The sequence below is a fragment of the Vulpes lagopus genome, chromosome X (assembly GCF_018345385.1).
Source record: "Vulpes lagopus strain Blue_001 chromosome X, ASM1834538v1, whole genome shotgun sequence".
NCBI lineage: Eukaryota > Metazoa > Chordata > Mammalia > Carnivora > Canidae > Vulpes > Vulpes lagopus.
Genome location: NC_054848.1, coordinates 16,012,527 through 16,033,737, shown reverse-complemented (window position 1 = coordinate 16,033,737; position 21,211 = coordinate 16,012,527). Strand labels below are relative to the sequence as shown.

Sequence of the window (21,211 nt, the reverse complement as noted above, 5' to 3'; positions counted from 1 at the left end):
GTGTCCACGGTGTGTGAGAACATGTACATGCTGGGTGAGCACGTGCGTGCACTGTGGTTACTCTGAGGATGCGCGCACACTGTGAGAATGTGCATCCTGTGTGTACAACGCTTTGAGTGTGCGCACTGTATGGGGAGGTGCATTTACACTGGCGTGTGCACACCACATGTAAGCAGTGTATGAGGAGCTGTGTACACGCCATGTGTGCTTCTGCGCTGTGTGAGGACCGGTGTGCACGCCGAAAGTGCGCGCGGTTTGTATGCGTGCTGTGAGAAGAGGTGCGCACGCCGCATGTACACGCCGCGTGCCCCGTGCCCCGTGCCCTGTGAGGGCCGGTGCGCCCCTCGCGTGTGCGCGCGGTGCGCGTGCGCGGCGTGAGAACTGGTGCGCACTTCGCACGTGCACGCCGTGTGCGCACGCTGTGTGAGGAGGACGCGTGCGCGTGCGGGTGCGCGCGGGTCCGGTGCGGCGCGGCGGCTCCGGCAGTGCGCCTGTGCAGCCCGCGCGTCCCGATGGAGCGCGGCGGCGGCGGCGGCGGGGCTGGGACCGGGACCGAGGGGGCTGCACGGGGACCCCCGCTTCCCGGGAAGATGGCCGAGTCAGGCGCGGTGCGGACCTCGCCGCCCAACCACCGACCTTCAGGTGGGGGCCCCGGGGTGCGGCGGGCGCTTGGGGGCTTCAGGTCGCCCCGGGGGGCGGGGCGGCCCCGCCGTGGGCCGCGCAGGGCAGCGGCTCTGGAGCGCGCGGGGCGGGGACACAGCGCGGTGCTGGTCTAAACGCCCTTCTCCCCGCCCGGGGTCGACTGGGCGCCGTATCCGGGGCCGCATCGCTCGCGGTGCGGGTGGCAGGGGCCCTTCTCAGGTGGCTTGAGTGAGTGGGTGCACTTGGGGGTGGCCTAGGGTGGGTGGCAGGTGTGTTTGGTGTGGGGAGCCTGGGCCCACGGTGGTGAGGGGCACTGGGGGAGGCTGAGAGGGCTCTAGGGGGTCGCCGGAGCCTGCGCGCTCGCCCACTCTGCGTCTTGGGAAATGCGCGCGAGCGGCAGCTGCAGCCTGCCCCATAGGTGGCCCGGCTTCATGCTTCGCGGCATCCCGGGGGCAGATCCCGCACGTCACCCACTGGCAGGGGCGGGTGGAGCGCCGCCTGGGCGGCCTGGTGCGAGCCCCCCGCGGAGTTCCCGCAGGCCTCGTGCGCGTTGCCCAGGGGTCTGGTGGGGCCGTAGGCCCCTTCAAGTGGCAGCGCGACCGCTATGTCTCCCAGCCCGCGAGGCTGCAACTGCTAGGGGCTATGAAGGGCTGGTCCCCGGACGGGCTGCTCAAAAATGAGCGAAGCAGGGGGAGATTTTGAGGACATTTGGCAGAATTTTAGATAAGCAAGTCTCACGTCTTTGACGTTCTGTAAAGTGGTTGCAGGTAGTGCGGGGGTGCAAGCCGCGGGGAAACCGATTTCATGCTGTTTTTCCAGGCAACACCTTTTTTTTTTTTTTTAAGTTAATGTGACCTATTTTTAAAACATTTTTTTTTACTGTAGTATCACATGCATACGGCAGATGCGCACAGGTCTTAAGTATATGATTCAAAGAATTATCAAATAGTGAAGATATGGATATTGTATATGAGGTGAACCAAGGAAGGGAAAGAAGTGAAACGAAATGCGCTTTAATCATTTGAAATATGTTTTTCATGGTGGATGGGAGGTATTTTCTGATTGGGCCTTCCTTTGCATCGTTCATAGGAGGAGGTGGCTTAAGTCTTTTCCCAATTTGTGTTTTTCTTGGTGCAATTTTTAAGGCAAAATTTAACAAATATCACAGGTTAGTGATGTAAATTCTGTAAATATGTATACTTCTGTTTTCATTCTTTTTGCTTAATTTTAGAAACTCAGATACGTCTGCTAGGGAAGAACCCAGAACCCACCACCAACCCACCCATCAGAATCAGCCTTAGGGGAGGGAGACCTACCAGGAGAAAATATTGGAAAGGTTGTTGAAGTTTACAGTTTTATTTGAGAGTCTAAATAATAGGCTATTTCCATGTCTTAAAGGTAGAGACGGGCTGTATGGTAGGGCTTGCAATTTGTCTGTGGGATTTAAATTTCTTTGAAAGAACTTAATAAAGGGGCATTCTTATTAAGTCCTAGTAGGAAACTTTTGTAGAACCACTTAATGCACTCTCTACTGATATTAAAATTAGCTTAAAGCTGTTTTCCTTTATTTGATATTGAAACCATAAAAAGACGTATGAAGGTTTAAAATATTACAGTTGGATGCGTTACAGTTGGTGTGGGAAAATTGGAGTGTTCAATTTAGGTGCCAGGTAATACCATGGTTTGTTCTTTTGAAGGCTAGTAAGGTAGATACTTAGAAAAATAATGTCATCCTCAGTAAAATCGGGATTATTGTAGTTTTATTATCCATCCTGGATGCTGATCGTTCTTGGTTGCCTAGAGGCCTTATCATTTTGGATCCATCCCTAATGACATTCATCCTGCACATCTGGGGGATATGAGTTTATGAGTGGTTTTCCTAGGAGCTCTGTAGAAGGTGGTGAGGGAATACCTCTTGTGGTTTCCTTTAACAGAAGGTTCTTCCAATCTTGAAATCTTAAACGCACGTTCCCATTACTCACCAGTGATGCTTTTTTATCTTTCCTTTTATTTACCCCCAGCATGGAAATTAGCAAATGTATGGTTCTTTCTAATGCTTTGTTATATGCACCATATAACTAATGATGAGCAAGTGCCTGTTGCTTGAATCTGCTTTGATTTCTTTAGCCAGCAAAGAATCACTGGATCTCAGCTGTCAGGCTACCTCAGTGTCACACAGGTCCTGTGCTTCCCTCAGCCTGAAATGCCCCCTTCTTCTCTTTTTCCTTTCCAGGATTCACTCCCTCTAGGGCTCCTGTCAGTCAGAATTAAGGAACTTCCTCTTGTCTGTGCCTGCGGCACCTCCAGGGAAGCACTCTTATTCTGCCTGTTACATTAACCTTCCAGCTCCTCTCAGCAGGCGTTCTTTGAGTGCCCACTGTAAGCTGGACCCTGTGCTGGTGGCTACTGCTGCTGCTGAAGCTGAATAGATTCAGGGCCAGAATGCCTGGATGTGAATGCCACCACACCACTTTCTCAGGGAAGTTATTTGACATCTTGAGCTTCAGTTTTCTCAAAGAACAACATGGGGAGATAGAAGCACTGCTTGAGGATGAAGGAATTAGTATCCGTAAAGCTGTGCCTGACACATGGTAAGTGCTCAAGCTGATTAGCGGTTACTTCCAATTATAGCATTGACGTGAGAACAAGGCCTGGGTCTAGGTTATAGCCTCTCTCAGTGCCACCTGGTACCGAGGGTGGCTGCATGGTCATATTACTCCTCAGAGTTTCTGCACATACTAAGTCTATAACTGATGTTTAACAGTTGCATTATGCTGGGAGCAGCTATACTGAATGGAACGCTCAGTAAATATTCATGAGTTGGATTAAAGTTGTGTGTTGGTGGAGTCCATGATTACACGAAATTGGAATTACAAAGCGTGTTTCCTAAGACCTGTTGACTTTTCTTTTTTTTAAAAGATTTTATTTATTTTTTCATGATAGTCACGAGAGAGAGAGAGAGAGAGAGAGAGAGAGGCAGAGACATAGGCAGAGGGAGAAGCAGGCTCCATGCAGGGAGCTCAACGCAGGATTTGATCCCGGGTCTCCAGGATCGCGCCCTGGGCCAAAAGCAGGCGCTAAACCGCTGCGCCACCCAGGGATCCCCCTGTTGACTTTTCTGGCGCATTCAGTGGGCAAATGTTGTTTATTGAGTTGAATTCATTTGCCCATTGTTCCAATAGTAAGGAGAGAATTGCTTTGAGGAAAGGTAAGGTTCCCTGTTGTCCTTCCACTTGGAAATCTTCCATCCCCTGCCCTAGATCAGGAGAAAGTGGTGCAAACTGGAAGTTCATGGGACCCTCCCCCAGGGGCCAGAGTAGGATGGGGCTGAGTAGGAAAGGCTGAGAGTAGATCCTCAAGAAACCAGTATTCTACATCCTTTCTCAAAGTTGTATTTAAGACTATTCTTGAACACTTTCTTTTTTTAAGATTTATTCATTCATTCATTCATTCATTCATTCATGAAAGACAGAGAGAGGCAGAGACACAGGCAGAGGGAGAAGCAGGCTCCACACAGGGATCCTGACATGGGACTCAATCCTGGGTCTCCAGGGTCACACCCTGGGCTGAAGGTGGCGCTAAACCGCTGAGCCACCCAGGGATTCCCACACTTTCTTTTTTTTTAAAGATTTTTTACATAATCTCCATATCCAATTGGACTTGAACTCACAACCCTGAGACCAACAATTGCATGCTCCACCAACTAAGCCAGCCTGGCAGCCTGAACACTCTAATTCTAAAACTGCTTAGACCTAAGAAGAGCAAGTTGACTTTGTACATGTGTATTAACATGTCAAGTCCCCTTGGCATTAGGAAGGACTCATGGATCAGGATGGAAAGACACAAAGCTGAGTTTGGTCTGGGACTTCTGACCTTGTTTAGTTATGACATTATAGGACTTGGACTTGGCAGGACCTTCAGGGTAAACTGCTGAAAGTCTGCCTGACTTTTTGCGTTTTCTCTTCTGATGTCCCAACCTTGGTGACGCAAATTGTCAAAGTCTATCATTTCTATTTCTAACCCTTCTTCCTCTCCAAGATTAAAAGATGTTTTCCCCTTAGTCAGATGCCCCATCTTCTGGAATACTTTGTTTTTTAAAAGAACATCTCTCATCTTTTGTTGGAATTATATGGATTGAATCTTTTTTTAAAAAAAGATTTTATTTTTAAGATTTTATTTTTTTATTCATGAGAGACACAGAAAGAGGCAGAGACATAGGCAGAGGGAAGAGCAGGCTCCCTGTGGGGGCAAGACTGGATCCCAGGATTACGACCTGAGCTGAAGGCAGGCACTCAACCACTGAGCCATTCAGGTGCCCCTGAATCTGTTTATAAACAAGGATTTGCAGGGTTGATTTGAGCAGGCAAGAGATGGGGATGTTGGTGCACAGTCTGGTAGGCCTTGTTGGGAGGATTTAACAGGATATAATTCAGAATGCATCCAGCATGGTAAGTGCTCCCAGGATGGACGGTATGGGTATGATGCTGACAATGATACTGCCTGGTTTTGGGGGACTGTGTGTGTGCTGTATTGGCTCTGGCAGCAGTCCAAGGATTTGAGAACTTTCCCTGGCCCTGTCCTCTAACCTCTCATTAGTGAATTGTACCAGAAAAAGGAAGTGGTTGTGGTTGGGGGTAGCCGTTCTTGGGGGTACTATGGCCTGGGAGGGATTGCCCACTGCCTATCTCACATCTCAGGTGACTCGCTTCAAATGTGAAGTTGGCTTCTGAGGCTCTGGGGCAACCTAAGCTTCGGGATCCCCCTCATTCACCTCTGAGGTCTGTCTGAATGTAGGCTTTTATCTGCTTTTTTTGTCAGGAAGCATTTTTTCTACCTTTTTGCCTAGGAAGTTTCCTCTTTTTAAAACTCTGTGATTAGCAGAGTTCAGGTTGTATCTTAAGGAAAAGGAAGATAGGTATGAGTGAGCTACACAGCTGTGATGCCAAATTCCCATGATCCTTTGGAATTGCAGAGTCTATCCCTAGGGTACACAGCTCCTGGCTAGCACTGGGTTCATTCACTGTCTGAAAATACCTGCTTTTCCTCTTGATGCCAAATAGACTGACCTCTTTTAGCCCCAAACAACCCTATGGGGTGCTTCCTGCTCCTTTGTCATCTCCACTCTCTTTATTTTTACCTTCCTCTTTATTATGTAGTAATAAGTTTAGTGAGACAGTGTTTATATACTATACATTTCATCCATTTAAAATACACAATTCTGTGATTTTCAGTATTTTCACAGAGTTGTACAGCCATCACCACAGTCAATTTTAGAACATTTTCATCACTCCACAGAGAAACCCCATACCCATTAGCGATCATTGCCCATCCCCCCTTGCTGCCCTCCAGCCACTTGCGGGCTGCCACCCATCTACTCGTCTCTGTAGAGACCTCTGGGTTTCTGCCATAGCGGTCTTCAGCCTTTAATGCAGACACATGTTGTTCTTGCCCAGCGGTCCATGGGTGGGTCTCTGTGTATCAGAGGTTTAGAAGCCATCATTCTGTGCTCTCCATCTTTTAGGTCCAATACTTGTTTCACCACAAAGCCTTGTGCCTTTTCACCTTCTGCGCATTCGGCTGCTCAGGGCCTGCAAGGCAGCAGAACCTGAATGTAACCTCCTAGACAGCCTACAGTTACACACTGCACATGTGTTCATTTTAGCTCCTCAAAAGGTAACAGCTGCCACTTATTGAGCACTTCTGTGCCAGGCACCATTATAAGCACTTGGCATACATTATTTTACTTTACTTCACACAACCACTCTTTATACTTTTTTTTCTGTTTTTATACTCATTTTAGAGATGTTTAAGTTCTGTATTGCTGTGTAGCAAACCATTTCAAACTTATTATTTCTCACAATTCTGGGGTTAGGTGGGCTCAGTTGAGTGGTTCTTCCATTCCATGTGGTGTCAGCCAGGGTCACAGTCAGCTGGGAACACTTGGGTTTATAATGTCCACCATGGCCTGTCATGGACCAGACATCTAATCACAGGGAGTCTGTCTTGGACTTCTCACAACATAGCAGGTGTGCTTCAAGAGTGAGGAAGCAGAGTTGTCATTTCTCTTAAGGCTTGGAAGTCCCAGAATGTCACTTTTCTTGCATTCAGTGGTTAAAGCAAGTGACAAAACCAGCCCAGATTCAAGGGGAGGGGAACTAGACTCAACCTCTTGATGTGAGGAGTGGCAAGCACCTAATGGTAGAGGAAGAATCTCCTTTTTTGGAGATTCTCTCCTGCAACAGATATGTTGAGTGTAAAAGAAGTGAAATAATTTTCTCAAGGCCATACAGTAAGTGGCAAACCAGTGTGTTTGACTCCAGAGTTAAGTATTTTTAACCTTCCTGCTACTGTGCCTTCCCCAATAGATTGTAATAAACTCCTTTCACACATGGGCCACGCCTCCCACATCTGTACACCTCTGGAGATCTAGCTCAGTACTTTAGGTCCACATTTTATAAGGATTTTGTGTGCCTTTTTCTCAGTACACAGTTTTTCTCCCCAAAGGTAATGAGGACCCACATTTCTTAGAATTACAGCAAAAAATTATTAATTAAAATGCTTAGAGGGCACCTGGGTGGCTCAGTGGTTAAGTATCTGCATTCGACTCAGGTCATGATCCCAGGGTCCTGAGATTGAGTTCCGCATTGGGCTCCCTGCTCAGTGGGGAGCCTACTTCTCCCTCTCCCTCTGCCTGCCACTCCCCCTGCTTGTGCCCTTTCTCCCCTCTCTCTCTGTCAAATAGATAAATAAAATATTTTTTTTTAAAAAGGTGCATAAATCTTAAAAATAAGATGCTTAGAGAAAGAGAAGTTCCATTTAGCAGGATTTCTGGTGTGCCAGGAATTAACTTCCTGTTCTCTCTGTGCCAGCCTTTATTGTTGGGCCCTGGAAGATCTCTTTAGTATGCTTTTCTGTCTTAGGACACTATTGAGTATGACTGAGGATTGCAGTTCTTGGGCCATCACTCCAGAAGGGGCATGGAAGATTCTTTTACACTCTAGGCCAGTGTTTCTCAAACTAATTCTGGTGACCATTTTTTTTTCCCTAACTTCCAGTCTGTTGTTGACCAATATGATATCTTGGTAAAATAGAATAAAAAAAACTTACTGGAGAAATAAAATGTAAAAGACATGGAAAATATAACTCCTGATTTTGAAGTATTAGATTAGTTACTAGATTCTAAGATATCAGTGGATATTAGATTACTCTGTCAAATTCCTGTGTTTCTAAATGCATGCTCTCAATTTATATCCCTATTGTGAATGATAATGAACAGTAAGGAGACTGGTACATGTTCACAGGCCACAATCTGAGTAGCTGTGCCCTGGGCCAGCATTTCCCAAAGGGTGTGATACACAAAAGGGTTTTAGGTTACATGTGGACAAATTTATTTTTTCAATTTTAGGTTAATAGGTGTGTAGATTTTTAAATTGTATTATAAAAATACAACTAGTACATCAAACTTTAACTTCATGAATATTTTCAGAATGAATAGAAAATGAACTCAATTTAAAGAAAAGTACTGAGTAATAATATAGGTTGATGCTGGCTAATACAAATAGAATGTTAGCCATACATATAATTCTAAATTTTCTAACAGGTACATTTAAAAAAGTAAAAAACAAAAAGGTGAAATTAATATAATACAATTTATTTAACCCAGTATACCCAGAATATTATCATTTCAACATGTAATTAGTATAAAGGATCATTAAATAAGAGATCTCACAATGTATTTTTTGCACTGAGTCTTCCAAAACCAGTATATATTTTATAATTTCAGCACATCTCCATTTCGACTGGTTACATTTCAGGTGCTCAGGAGCCAACTGTGACTAGTGGCTACCATATTGGACAGCATTCACTGATCTAGAGCATTTCCATCTTGGCAGACAGTTCTTTTGGTCTAGGAATGGCACCATGGTCACATAGGGCACAGTGGTATTGAGTGCTGTTGAAAGTGGTATGAATGTGTGCTGTGGTATTCAGTCCAATGCAGGTAGGCATAGTGGAAATGGCAAGATGCTTTGATAAAGTGGTCTTCCCTACAATAAGGCAAAATAGGCTTACTCCCCAGGTGCTTGAAAGGAGAAGCTGTATTGGCTCTTCCCAGCATGGCCAAGTGGTAAGGTCCTCACACAGAATGTTGTCTTGGTGACCTGACAGGTTGTGAAAAGAGGGTGGGCTTGACTTTGTGGTAATTGTTGAGCTGCTATCAATGGAAAGCATGGTATAATATTGATAGAAAGATGGGAGGAGACAGCAATATTAACCAGCTTAGGATCTTCCAAGTTCAGTGTTGGGGTTCAGTGGGAATCCTCTGTACTGAGTGGGATCTGGTAAGCCGGGTTGGGATGGGCTCTGTGAAGTCAGATCTGGGCATTTTCCCCTCCCCTCCCAGAGTTGGTATTGTATCTTCCCGACTGCCTGTTTACAGAAGCCACTTACTCATTATGATCAACAAGTTCCTAATTGGTTGACAGGAAAAACTTTGGGGACCACATTACTGGGCAGTTCCAGTGAATTCACAGATTGTTCCCACCTCCTGTGTCCTGGATTTGATTATATGAGAGAGCTGGCACTGGCTATAAAGGGACTTACTTGGGCAGGGCCAGTTAGCCAGCACTCACTTTCAGGGCCTGCAGGACAAGTCCCTGACCAAACCAAGTTATCTTCCTCCTGAGAAGTTGGTCTTTCTCAGTCTTTGACACCAAATATTTAAGAATTAACTATTGGTTGGGGAGCCTGGGTGGCTCAGTCAGTGAAGTGGTCTACTCTGAATTTTGGCTCAGGTCATGATCTCGGGGTCCTGGGATAGAGCCCTGTGTCGGGCTCCTTGTTCAGTGGGGAGTCTGCTTGAGGATTCTATGTCTCCCTCTGCCCCTCTCCCCACTCACATTCTTGTTCTCATGTTCTCTCTCTTTCTCTCTCTCAATCAATCAATCAATCAATCAATATTTTTTTAAAAAATTAACTGTTGGTTTAGCAAATCCACCAGTGTGGAACCTGGGTTGGTGTGGTAAGCTTAATTTCCTTCTTAGCTCTGTTTTTCTGTCTTTTGTTTTTCTTTTTTTTTTTTTTTAATTTTTATTTATTTATGATAGTCACACACAGAGAGAGAGAGAGAGAGAGGCAGAGACACAGGCAGAAGGAGAAGCAGGTTCCATGCACCGGGAGCCCGACGTGGGACTCGATCCCAGGTCTCCAGGATCGCGCCCTGGGCCAAAGGCAGGCGCCAAACCGCTGCGCCACCCAGGGATCCCTGTCTTTTGTTTTTCTCTTTCTCACTTCTCATATTTATTTCTACTCTATTTTATATAAGCAGAAGGAGGGCATAAAGGAATGCCTGAAATTAATAAATACAGAGCAGGAAGTGTTCCTGTAGCTTGGGTCTTTTACCAGGCACTTAAAGCCCTTAATTAAACAGTACTTTTTGTCCCTATTTCAAAACAACACCTTAATATGTGCCCTTAACTTGAACTAACCATCTGAATTGTAAACTGAACAAAATAGGATTCTCATGTGCTTATTTTTTTAACCATATGCTCCCCTACCCAAGATTCCTATTCTAGTCCCTGAGTACCTAGGTGCACTTTCCCCTTACCAGAGTGGGAACTGCCCTTATGCATGGGAGTGGTATCGCCTCTTAGGAGTTTTTGCTCTTTTCTACCTTAATTGTGTGGGTTGTCTGGAACACTAGTCAAGGGCTACAAGTTGGTGGTGAAATATTATGATAGCTTTCCTTCCACTTGGATAATTTTCCCCCACTAGAGATATGTATTATGAACAAAATTTAAATGATCATTTTCATTAGGTAACCGTATTATTTAAGCTGTTTTAGTTACATCTTCAAATTTTCTTTTAAAAATTACTAATTCTAATTGCAGTTTTCTTACTACATGTTTCTGCTCTCCTTTTTCCTCTTCCCCACTCACCTAAATTTCTACTTCACTTGATTTTGTTTTTGTCCATCATAAATTATTTCTAAAGAATAATTGCTTCTTATTAATGGTCCATTAATTTCCACACATGCCTAATCTTCTGGGGTGAGATTAGCTCTTTTTATAGCAGAATGGTCAAGAAAGCAGAATGTGGACTGTTTCACTCTATCCTGTTAGCTTTCATTTTTCTTAGTTGTCTTTTATTTTCTCTCTCTTTTGACTGAGGGACCCCAGAAGACTTGATGCCTGTCTATTAACGATTGCTGAAGGTCCTTTGTGGTACATTATTTCATCTTTATTAGTTAAAAATTAAAAGGATTCTTGGCACTTCAGCATGTAAAGATGATTTCAGAGTGAACACTTCTTTTTTAAAAAAATGTATTTATTTACTTTAGAGGGAGAGGGAACATGTGAGTGTGCTGGGGGAGAAGGACAGAGGGAGAGAGAGCCCTAACCAGACTCTGCACTGAGTGTGGAGCCTGATGCAGGGCTCGGTCTTATGACACTGAGATCACAATGTGAGCCAAAACCAAGAGTCAGATGCTTAACCACCTCTGCCACCCAGGTGCCCCTAGAGTACATGCCTCTTATAATCAGGCTAATTCAAACAGGAGGTACCACATGCAAGGGCCAGGGCTAATAGAACTTTCCATGAGGATTGAGATGTCTTATGTCTATTCCACATGGTAGCCACCAGCCACCATGTGGCTATGGAGCACTGAGGAACTGAGTTTTTAATAGTTTTAAATAATAATTTTAATTATTTGATTTAAGATAATTTAAAGTAAAATAGTCACATGTTGTAGTGGCTCCTGAATTGGACTGTGTAGTTAACTAAATGTCAACTAACCTTGACAGATGAAGATCAGAAATAAAAAATAAGTTTCAGGCCTTAAACAAGTTACTTCAAACCCATCTTGTCTTGGTGTCTCTTCTGCAAGCTCCAGTATTTGGCCCTTGTTATTCAGCCACTCTCAGATGTGCACAGGCCATCAAGTATAGAACCCAGAAGTTACCTCCTGTGGTTCATATCAGATCTGTAGGGCCATGATGGAATCTAGCACCCAAGACTTATTTCTGGCTCCTGGTGGCTCTGGGGCACCCCTGGTCAGCTAACTCTTCTTTGTCCCTGCCTCAGTTTTGGCTATACAAATTGGTTTGAAGATAAATTGGATTGATTTACAAGGCATTATGAAACCATTGGATGAAACCATTAGCTGTACAGGATTTGGGTGGCCTGCGAGGAGAACTTTCCCAGTGAGAGACTGGCAGGGACTGAGACCATAGGCCTAGGCCAGAGAACCCGATGGTGGAAGGTGAGGTTGGTGAGAGCATTTGGGGACATTGGGCACCATAACTGAATGAGTCATGTTCCTTCTTCTCTAGGACATACTCACTAAAGTAGATAAGCCTCAGCTCTCTTGTTCCAGCTTGTTCCTTACACACTATGGCCACAGGTGTTGGCCCATGAAAAGAACTCAGTTGCTTGTCTATAAGATGGTACACTAGGAAATTTGACTGGTGCTTTCCAACTCTTGAGATACTATGATCTTCCACTGCCAGCTCAGGAAGCAGGGGGAAGAAGGGTAGATTTGTCTTCACTCTTTGTGGGGGATCACCAGCCAAGTAGGCTTGGAGCCAACAGACTTACTAACCTTCCCCTTTCCCAACCAAGTCAGGACTTCTACCTCCTTCATCTCTTATGACCCCATCTCTGTTGTCTGAATTAGACCTGTCATCTGGGGCCTGACCATTATTACAAGAGCCTTAGAGGTCTTAGTCCCTCCACCTAGGTCACCCCTTTGTCATGGATCCATCTTGTCACTCTCTTACTTAACCTCTTCTGACATCTGCCCAGTATGAGTACAGTCTAAACTGCTGATAGGGGATGCCTGGGTAGCTCAGTGGTCGAGCATCTGCCTTCAGCTCAGGGAATGATCCTGGATCTGGGGATCAAGTCCCACATCGGGCTCCCTATGAGGAGCCTGCTTCTCCTTCTGTCTATGTCTCTGCCTCTCTCTCTCTGCCTCTTATTCATAAATAAATAAAATCTTTAAAAAAATAAACTGCTGATAGGGCAGGCATATTGAGATAGGGCTCTTGCTTCCCCTTTCAGCCCCCTCTCTCTGGCCATTGACCCTTGCAGCTTGTAGCATCCACCACACTCTGCTCTCACTTGTACCTCACTGCTCATGGGCATACTCTTCCCTGTGCCCAGAATTCCCTTCCTCTCTGTATCTGTCATGCTTGTCTTTTAGTACTTGTCTCACATCTCACCTCTTTCTTTTTTTTTAAAAAATGATTACCTTTTTTTAATTTATTTTTATTTTTTTTAATTTAATTTTATTTATTTATGATAGGCACACAGTGAGAGAGAGAGGCAGAGACACAGGCAGAGGGAGAAGCAGGCTCCATGCACCGGGAGCCTGACGTGGGATTCGATCCCGAGTCTCCAGGATCGTGCCCTGGGCCAAAGGCAGGCGCCAAACCACTGCGCCACCCAGGGATCCCACATCTCACCTCTTTCCTGAAGCCTTCTCTAACCACACACTTTTGGTGAAGTTTTCTTTTCTCCTCCGTTTCCATTTCGGTGTTGATAATGTTAGTGCAGATAAATCAGATCATGTACAAATAAACTTGAGGTTGGCATTTGGAAACTAAAGTACACAGATCTTAAGCACACAATATGATGAATGTTTACTTATGAACATATAACCAACACTCAGATCAAAAAACATTTCCAGCACCCAGAAAACTTCCTCATGTCTCCTCCTAGACAGTGGCCCCCAAAGGGAACCATTGTTCTCACCTTTTGTTTTTTGTTTTTGAAAATTTATTTCTTTGAGAGAGAGAGAGAGAGAACATGCATACGGAGGGGAGGAGCAGAGGGAGAGAGAGAGAGAAACTCAAGCATACTCCACTCCACGCTGAGCATGGAGCTCTATGCAGGGTTCGATCTCACCACCCATGAGGTCAAAACCTGAGCCGAAATCGTGAGTCAGACGTTTAACTGACAGAGCCACCCAGGCACCCTCTCACCTTTTTCCCCTGTGGTTTAGTTTTGTTTGTTTTTGAACTTTATTAAAATGGATTCACACAGCATGCCCATTTTTACTGTGGCAAAATAAATATATGTAACTTCAAACTATTTTAGCAGTTTTTAAGTTCATTGGCATTAAGGACATTTACATTGTTGTGCATTCATCACTGCCATCCATTTCCAGAACCTTTTCATCAAGTATATACTTTTTTGTGCTTGGTTTTTTTTCCACTCAGTATTTTAAGATTCACCCATGCAGTTCATTTCTTTTTATTTCTGAGTAGTATTATATTGTGTGACTATTACTATAGTTTGTTTATCCATTATTTTGCTAATGGACACGTGGGTTATTTCCAGCTTCTTATCCTCTTGACTAAAACTACTATGAGTATCCTTGTACACATCTCTTGGTGCCTATGCAAATGCATTTCTATTGTTTAAATGCCTAGAAGTAGAATTTCTGGGTCATAAGGTAGACATATGTTCAGCTTTAGCAGATAGTGCCAAACTGTTTTCCAAATAGTTGGAAGCAGTTTCTCATTGTGGTTATAACAAATCACCACAAATTTAATGGCTTGTATCAACATGAATTTATTATCTTATAATTATTGTAAGTCAGAAGTCCTAAAATATGTGTCAATAGAACCTTTCTGGAGGCTGCAAGGTGAGAACCCATTTCCTTGCCTTCTCCATCCAGCGTCTAGAGGCTGCTTGCATTCTTTGCCTCATGACTCCTTCCTCTATTGTTAAGGCCAGCAGGATAGCAGTATCTTCCAGTATCTCTCTCTCCAACTTCTGGTTCCCTTGTCACATCTCTAACCCTCACTCCCCCGTGATTGCATTGGGCCTGCTTGAAAAATCCTGGATAATCTCCCCATCACAAGAGCCTTAACTTAGTCACATCTGCAGAGGCCTTTTTGTCACATAAGGTAACATTTTCACAGATTCCAGGGATTAGAACATGGACATCTCAGCAGGGATGAGGGGGAGGATATTATTCTGCCTACCACATGTCTGTACTGTTTTGCATTCTCATCAGGAAAGCATCAGAGTTTCAGTTCCTCCGCATCTTTGTCAGCACTTGGTATTCTCAGTCTTTTTAATTTTAGCCATTCTGATGGGAATGTGGGGTACATCGACAACTACCACCTCCAGGCAGTATGTCCTCCTTTGCTCTGATATATATAACTTTATTGCAACTTACCAGTATTAAAATATTTGTTTACATGTTTCTGTCTTGACCAAACCATATATCTTTCATGCAACAGGTCGTAGCTGGTTCAGTAAATGCTCCTTGGATGGTAAGTAATGACTGAGGGCATTTTTTTAATAGAGAAGTGAGCAGAGCTAAAGATGTAAATGAAAGGCTGTGTGTATAGTCCCATCTCTGGCTTGAAGTAGGGTTTCTCCCAAATAAAAAGTAGGACCAGAGCAAATAACCTGGTTTCTAGCTTTTGCATGCTGTTGTCTTTCCCAAGATAGTTAATCTATAAGTGAGTAATGCCATAGAAGGAGATGTGGGCCTCAACTCCTGAGGGCGTTGGTTGGAAATGACTTCACCTTATATGTAAATTAGAGGGAAATGCAGTTCCAGCAAGCAGTCTTATGGGGAATCTGATCTTGGACCTTTTGGAGTGGCTGAAGTTTTCCTTTCCCTGGATTCTGCTCCAGTACAGCAATACACTGCAGCTTCTGGCTTGCAGAAGGAAGGACTGGAAGGTGAGTGGGGCTTCTTGATCCAAAGGAATGTAGTGTGTGTAGATTTAAACCCACCTTGAAGACTTGAGGCTAGAATTTCTGAGGAAAGTGAAGCCAGAGTAGAAAAGAATTTCTGATGCCTCTGGACAGAGTGGTGGGTGCAAGTGCTCTGACACTAGGGAGATAAACCTGGAAGGAGAGATTAGTATTAGACAAAAGGTACACAGGATTGTGGATTCCTTTGGGAACATCCTAATGTAACTACTCTCCTGTTCTTGTTTGTTCCCAGTTTATTTTGCTGGCACACCCCTGGTTTCATGAGGGCTATAAGGTTTCAGGGCCTCAGTCTTATCTTTCCAGGTCACCGACGTGTTGGCAGCATTCCTGCAGCTTGGCATTACTTTGACCCTCTGGGGTGTGGTGTGTGTGAGAGACACCTTTCCACCGACATGACAGAGGATTTCTTTGGCCCTCATAAGAAAACTTCTCTGTCACTGTGAAGACCTGGCTGGTCAGTATTTAGATCACAAAGGGGTTGGTCTTTTCAGAACATGAGAGACTCCTAACTCTGGGAAACAAACAAGAGATAGTGGAAGGGGAGGTGGGCAGAGGGACAGGGTGACTGGGTGATGGGCACTGATGGGGACACTTGACGGGATGAGCACTGGGTGTTATACTATATGTTGGCAAATCGAACTCCAATAAAAAATATACAAAAAAAAGGAATTGGTCTTTTGAGATAAATTCTAGCTCAGGGTAGAAGTTACTGTGTTGGGCCTATGCTGGGGTTATTGGTCCCTGTTGAAACATACTAACAATGTCACAGCTTTAGTGATTTGAATAAGTACACATGTGATTCACAGGCTGATCAGCAAATAAGCTAGCCATGCCAGAATCAAGGCATGCCTGGGCCTTAGGTGGTGCAGCTGACACACGTACCCCAGGAGGATTGGGATAGCCTGAACGGAGCTCTGGCTATGTTTATGGAGTCCCAGTGACTTCCTGGATGTCCTCTCCTCTCTGCCTGGTGTGTTCAAATTGTGGAAAAGTCATGTGGCTGCATTCCTGCTGAGAACTGACCTTCCCATACTCAGACCAAGGGCCTGGCCTTTTGGAGTTCCTCTCTGTTAACTCTAGGTCTGGAGGGGATCTCGAGGGAGAACATGGAGTGCTGCCCCCTGTAAGCAGGTGCATGTTAATTTTTTCCAGGACAGACAGTGGATTTTTACTCCACATTCTCTGAGGCTGAAGAGACACCCCTTACTCCTAGGTCAAGAAGTCCTTTATGTTCATATAGACGTCTCTCCTTGAAATGCCTCTCTTGCTTTGCCCTTTGTGGACAGGAAGAACAACCACTCAGCATCCTTTTGGTAAAATCTCCCAGTCTCCCTAAAGAGACCTGGGGCCCAGTTCCCTAAGCCTTCCTTACTTGACTTTTTGTTTGGTGTTTACTCCTGTGACATTGGTGTCTCCTTTCTCTGACTTTTTGTACAAATTACCCATTATGTAGCCTTTTTACCTCTTTCTTAAGTTAAGAATTTACTGATGAGATATTACCTCATATCTGTTAGAATAGCAATTATCAGAAAACAAGAGGAACAAATGCTGGTGAGGATGTGGAGAAATTGGAACCCTTGTGCACTCTTAGTGAGAATGCAAACTGGTGCAACTGCTGTGGAAAACAGTATGAAGTTTCCTCAAAAAAAAAAAAAAAGTAAAAATAGTACTATACCATATGATCCAGCAATTCTCCTTCTGAGTATATATCCAAAAGAATTAAAATCAAGATCTCAGGGATATTAACACTCTTCACAACAGCTAATATGTGGAAATGACCTAATAAATGTCTATATACGAATGAATGGATAAAGAAAATGTATATACATACAATAAAATGTTATCTAGCTTTAAAAAAGAAGAAAATTCTGTAACATGTGACAGTGTGGATGGACCTTTGATGACATTATGGAATAAGCCAGTTATGGAAAGACAAATACTATATGATTCCATGTATATGAAACACCTAAAATAGACAAACAAATTCACAGAATAGAAGAGTAGATGGGTGGTTCCCAGAAAGTAGGGGCAGCAGGGAATGGGGAGTTACTAATCAACACATAAAGTTGCAGTTAAACAAGATGAGTAAATTCTAGAGGTCTACTGTACAACATTATATCTATAGTCAACAGTATTATATTGTACATTTAAAAGTTTATTAAGAATGTGGATCTCTCAGAGCACCTTGGTAGTTCAGCCAGTTAAGCATCTGACTCTTGATTTTGGCTCAGGTTATGATCTCGGGGTTATGAGATCAAGCCCTGCATCAGGCTCTATGTTTAGTGTAGAGTCAGCTTGAGATCCTCTCCCTGTCTCTCCCTCCCCCTCCCTCCCTCTCTCTTCCTCTCTCTTCCTCCCTCCTTCTCTCTCCCTCCCCTTCCTCTGCCCCCCATGCACTTGTTCTCTCTCTAAATAAACAAACATCTTTTAAAAAAAGAATGTAGATCTCATGTTGTGTCCTTACCACAACAAAATTTTAAAGATACAAAAAATTAAAAAAGAATTTACACTTTAAGACATTAATCTGATCAGTTACTGACTTGGCCACTAAGTAGCTATGAGGACGTAGCTAGTTTCTTGGCCTATTCTTAGCCCCAGTTTCTTTACTTATAAATAGGGGTAAGGGGCACCTGGGTGGGTCAGTGGTTGAGCATCTGCTTTTGGCTTGGGGCATGATCCTGGAGTCCTGGGATTGAGTCCCACATCAGGCTCCCTGCAGGGAGTCTGCTCCTCCCTCTGCCTATGTCTCTATGTCTCTCATGAATAAGTAAAATCTTTAATAAAAACAAAATGGGGGTAATAACAGAAATTCTTCACAGGGTTGACAGGAGGATTGTGTAATGTAATGCATGGAAAGTGCTTAGTACAGTGTCTTGCACATAGGTAGTGCTCCATGAGGTAGGTAGTATGGTCATCATCTGTGCATTGAGTATAAGACTCCAAACCTTATGTCTATGAATATAAAAAGTGTATTTTTGGGATGCCCAGCTGGATTAGTCTGTAGAGCATGGGACTCTTGATCTCAGGGTTGTAGTCAATCCCCATGTTGGGGGATAGAGATTACTTAAAAATAAATTATATAGAAAATATATATATATTTGTATATAGCATACATTTATACCAATGTACTTATATTGATATATATATATTTTAAAGATTTTATTTATTTATTTATTTATGAGAGACACACAGAGAGAGAGGCAGAGACACAGGCAGAAAGAGAAGTAGGTCCCATGCAGGGAGCCTGACGCAGGACTCAATCCCAGGACTCCAGGACCACGCCCTGGGCCGAAGGCGGGTGCAAAACCACTGAGCGCCCCAGGGATCCCTCGTTTTAACCATTTTAAAATCTACAATTCAGTGGCATTGAGTACATTCACAGTGTTCTGTGACCATCACCACTATCTTTTTCCAGAACTTTGTATCATCCCAACAAAAACTACACCCATTAAATAGTAACTCCCCATTATGCCCTCCCCCCAAACCCTGTAACCAGAATTCTATTTTCTGTCTCTATTTGTCTATTCTAGGTACCTCGTATAAGTGAAATAACAACATCCTTTCATGACTTATTTCTTTTAGCATAATGTCTTCAGGGTTCATCCATATTGTAGCATGTATCAGAATTTCATTTCTTTTTAAGGCTGAAAATATTCCATTGTATGAATAGACCACATTTGTTTACCCATTCATCTACTGATGGACACTTGAGTTGCTTCCACGTTTTGACTGTTGTGAACAGTGCTGCTATGTACTGGGTGTCCAAGTATCTGTTTGAGTCCCTTCTTTCAATTCTTTAGGATATATACACAAAAGTGGAATTGATGGGTCATATGGTAATTCTATATTTGGCTCTGATTTTTTGAAACAGTTTATTATTGATATAATTCATATAATATAAATGTCACCCTTGTTAAGTGTACAGTTCAGTGGTTTTTCATATATACACCAGGTTGTACAATCACCCCCACTGATTTTTATAGCCTCTTAGGAACCAGAGTAGAAGAGAAAGACAGAATCTTGAAGGCAGCTTAAGTGGAAAGAAGGGAGCTTTCAGATTTGTATGAGATTCTTTAAAAAAGTAATTCACAGGACACCTGACAGGCTGAGTTGGTGGAGCATGAGACTCTTGATCTTGGGGTCATGAGTTCAAGGCCCGTACTGGGGATAGAGAGTACTTTAAAAAAAAAAAAAAAAGATATTTGTACCAAAGCCTTTGAATGCTATGCAGTCTTTAGCAAGAATACTCTGCTTGCTGTGAAGCTTTTAGACTAAAATTCAGAAAGGCTCCCCTGCTACCTGACATATTTTCAGCTACTTAGGAGGCCTTGTTTTATGGATGTTGAATAACCTCACAAATGGGTCAGACTCCTCAGGAATGCTCTGGAAGCCGTGGCTTCTTTCTTCTTTATTGCATCTCTTATGTTTGCTTTGTCAGATGTCCTTCCCTGGCTTGAACATTGTTCTATTCCTTCTCTGGTTCTGATCCCAAATTCTGCAACTACTTGGTTTCCAAACATCAGATTGTTTACAATGAATATTTTTAATATTGATTTTTAGATTTCAGATTGCTCTGCTTTGAAACAAATAATAAAACTCATACACTTTTGCTATTGAACAACTTGGGAATTAGGGGCTCTGGCCTCCTGTCCAGTTGAAAACCTACCTATAATTTTTTATTCCCCCCAAATTGAACTACTAACAGCCTACTGTTGACCTGAAACCTTACCGATAACATATAATTGATTAACATGTTTTGTGTTATATGGCTTATGTACTGTATTCTTACAACAAAGTAAGGTAGGTAAAGGAAAGTGTTATTAAGAAAATCATAAGGAAGAGAAAATACATTTACAGTAGTGTACTTTATTTGGGAAAAATCCTCATGTAAATGAACCTGCATAATTTAAACCCATGTTGTTCAAACCTATGTTGTTCAAGTATCAACTGTATATGCCATTCATACATACCAGCATGCTCTGTTTTTTGCTTGTTCTTGTCATGTCATTGTGGTTTTAATATTTTATGCTTTGGATATGGTTTTATTGTGGTCTTTTGATAATTGGTCAGCTTTCATTACTTTTTTAAGATTTATTTAAGAAAGAGAATGCATACATGTGAGTGGGAGAAGGGCAGGAAGAGAGAATCTTCAAGCAGACTGTGCTGAGTATGGAGCCTGATGCAGGGATCAATCTCGCAACCCATAATCTAGCTGAAACCAAGAGTCAGATACTTAAACTACCTGAGCCACCCAGGCACCCCTCTTTACTTTCATTTTTAATACTGTACAGTTCCCCAACTTAGTGTATAATTCAGTGTTTTTTAGCATATTCAGAGTTGTGCAGTGTAGAATCAGGCACAATCAATTCTAGAAATTTTCTTCACCTCAAAAAGAAACCTCATATCGTTTAGTAGTCTCTCCTCCTTTCCTCCCAGCACCTATCCCTAGGCAACTCAGTCATCAATCTACTCTGTCTCTATAGATGTGGGGCCAGCTGTCTTGCATCCTTGTTAATAGTGATTTTCCCCCCTAAATTTTACTATAAGCCACCCACCCATCCTTCCCTCCCTGTTGCATTCTTGTCATTTGCTTCTTGTTGTTGTTTTATGTAGAGTTTTTGACTCTAGTGATAGTAATAGATTATCTATAAATCCGTCAAAGTGGATGTGGCACAGCTGAAGGAATTCATCCAAAAACAGCAAGGATGGACAGGTAGCCACTGTTGAGTCCTGGGATGTCCTTTTAAGCCACTTGCCTTTATTGTATACTCTGAAGCTGGCTTTCTTTTCATTGGCTGGGCTGCCAGAACCTCGAAAACTAAGTCAATGGGAA

The 21,211-nt window shown here is 43.3% G+C and overlaps 1 protein-coding gene across 10 annotated transcripts in view; it reads left to right on the top strand.

Annotated features, from left to right (window-relative positions):
- The first annotated feature begins 485 nt into the window (after window positions 1–485).
- Window positions 486–21,211, top strand: part of MAP7D2 (MAP7 domain containing 2) — a 103,588-nt gene continuing 82,862 nt past the window's right edge. For 8 of the 10 annotated variants that reach the window (XM_041740030.1, XM_041740029.1, XM_041740025.1 and 5 more), the window contains exon 1: window positions 486–642. In XM_041740030.1, the coding sequence (XP_041595964.1) occupies window positions 513–642 (130 nt within the window). In that variant the 5' untranslated portion in view covers window positions 486–512. Of the gene's footprint in view, window positions 643–827; window positions 871–3,074; window positions 3,234–21,211 lie in introns of those variants that run through there. The other 2 variants (XM_041740027.1, XM_041740024.1) reach the window with 2 other exon arrangements.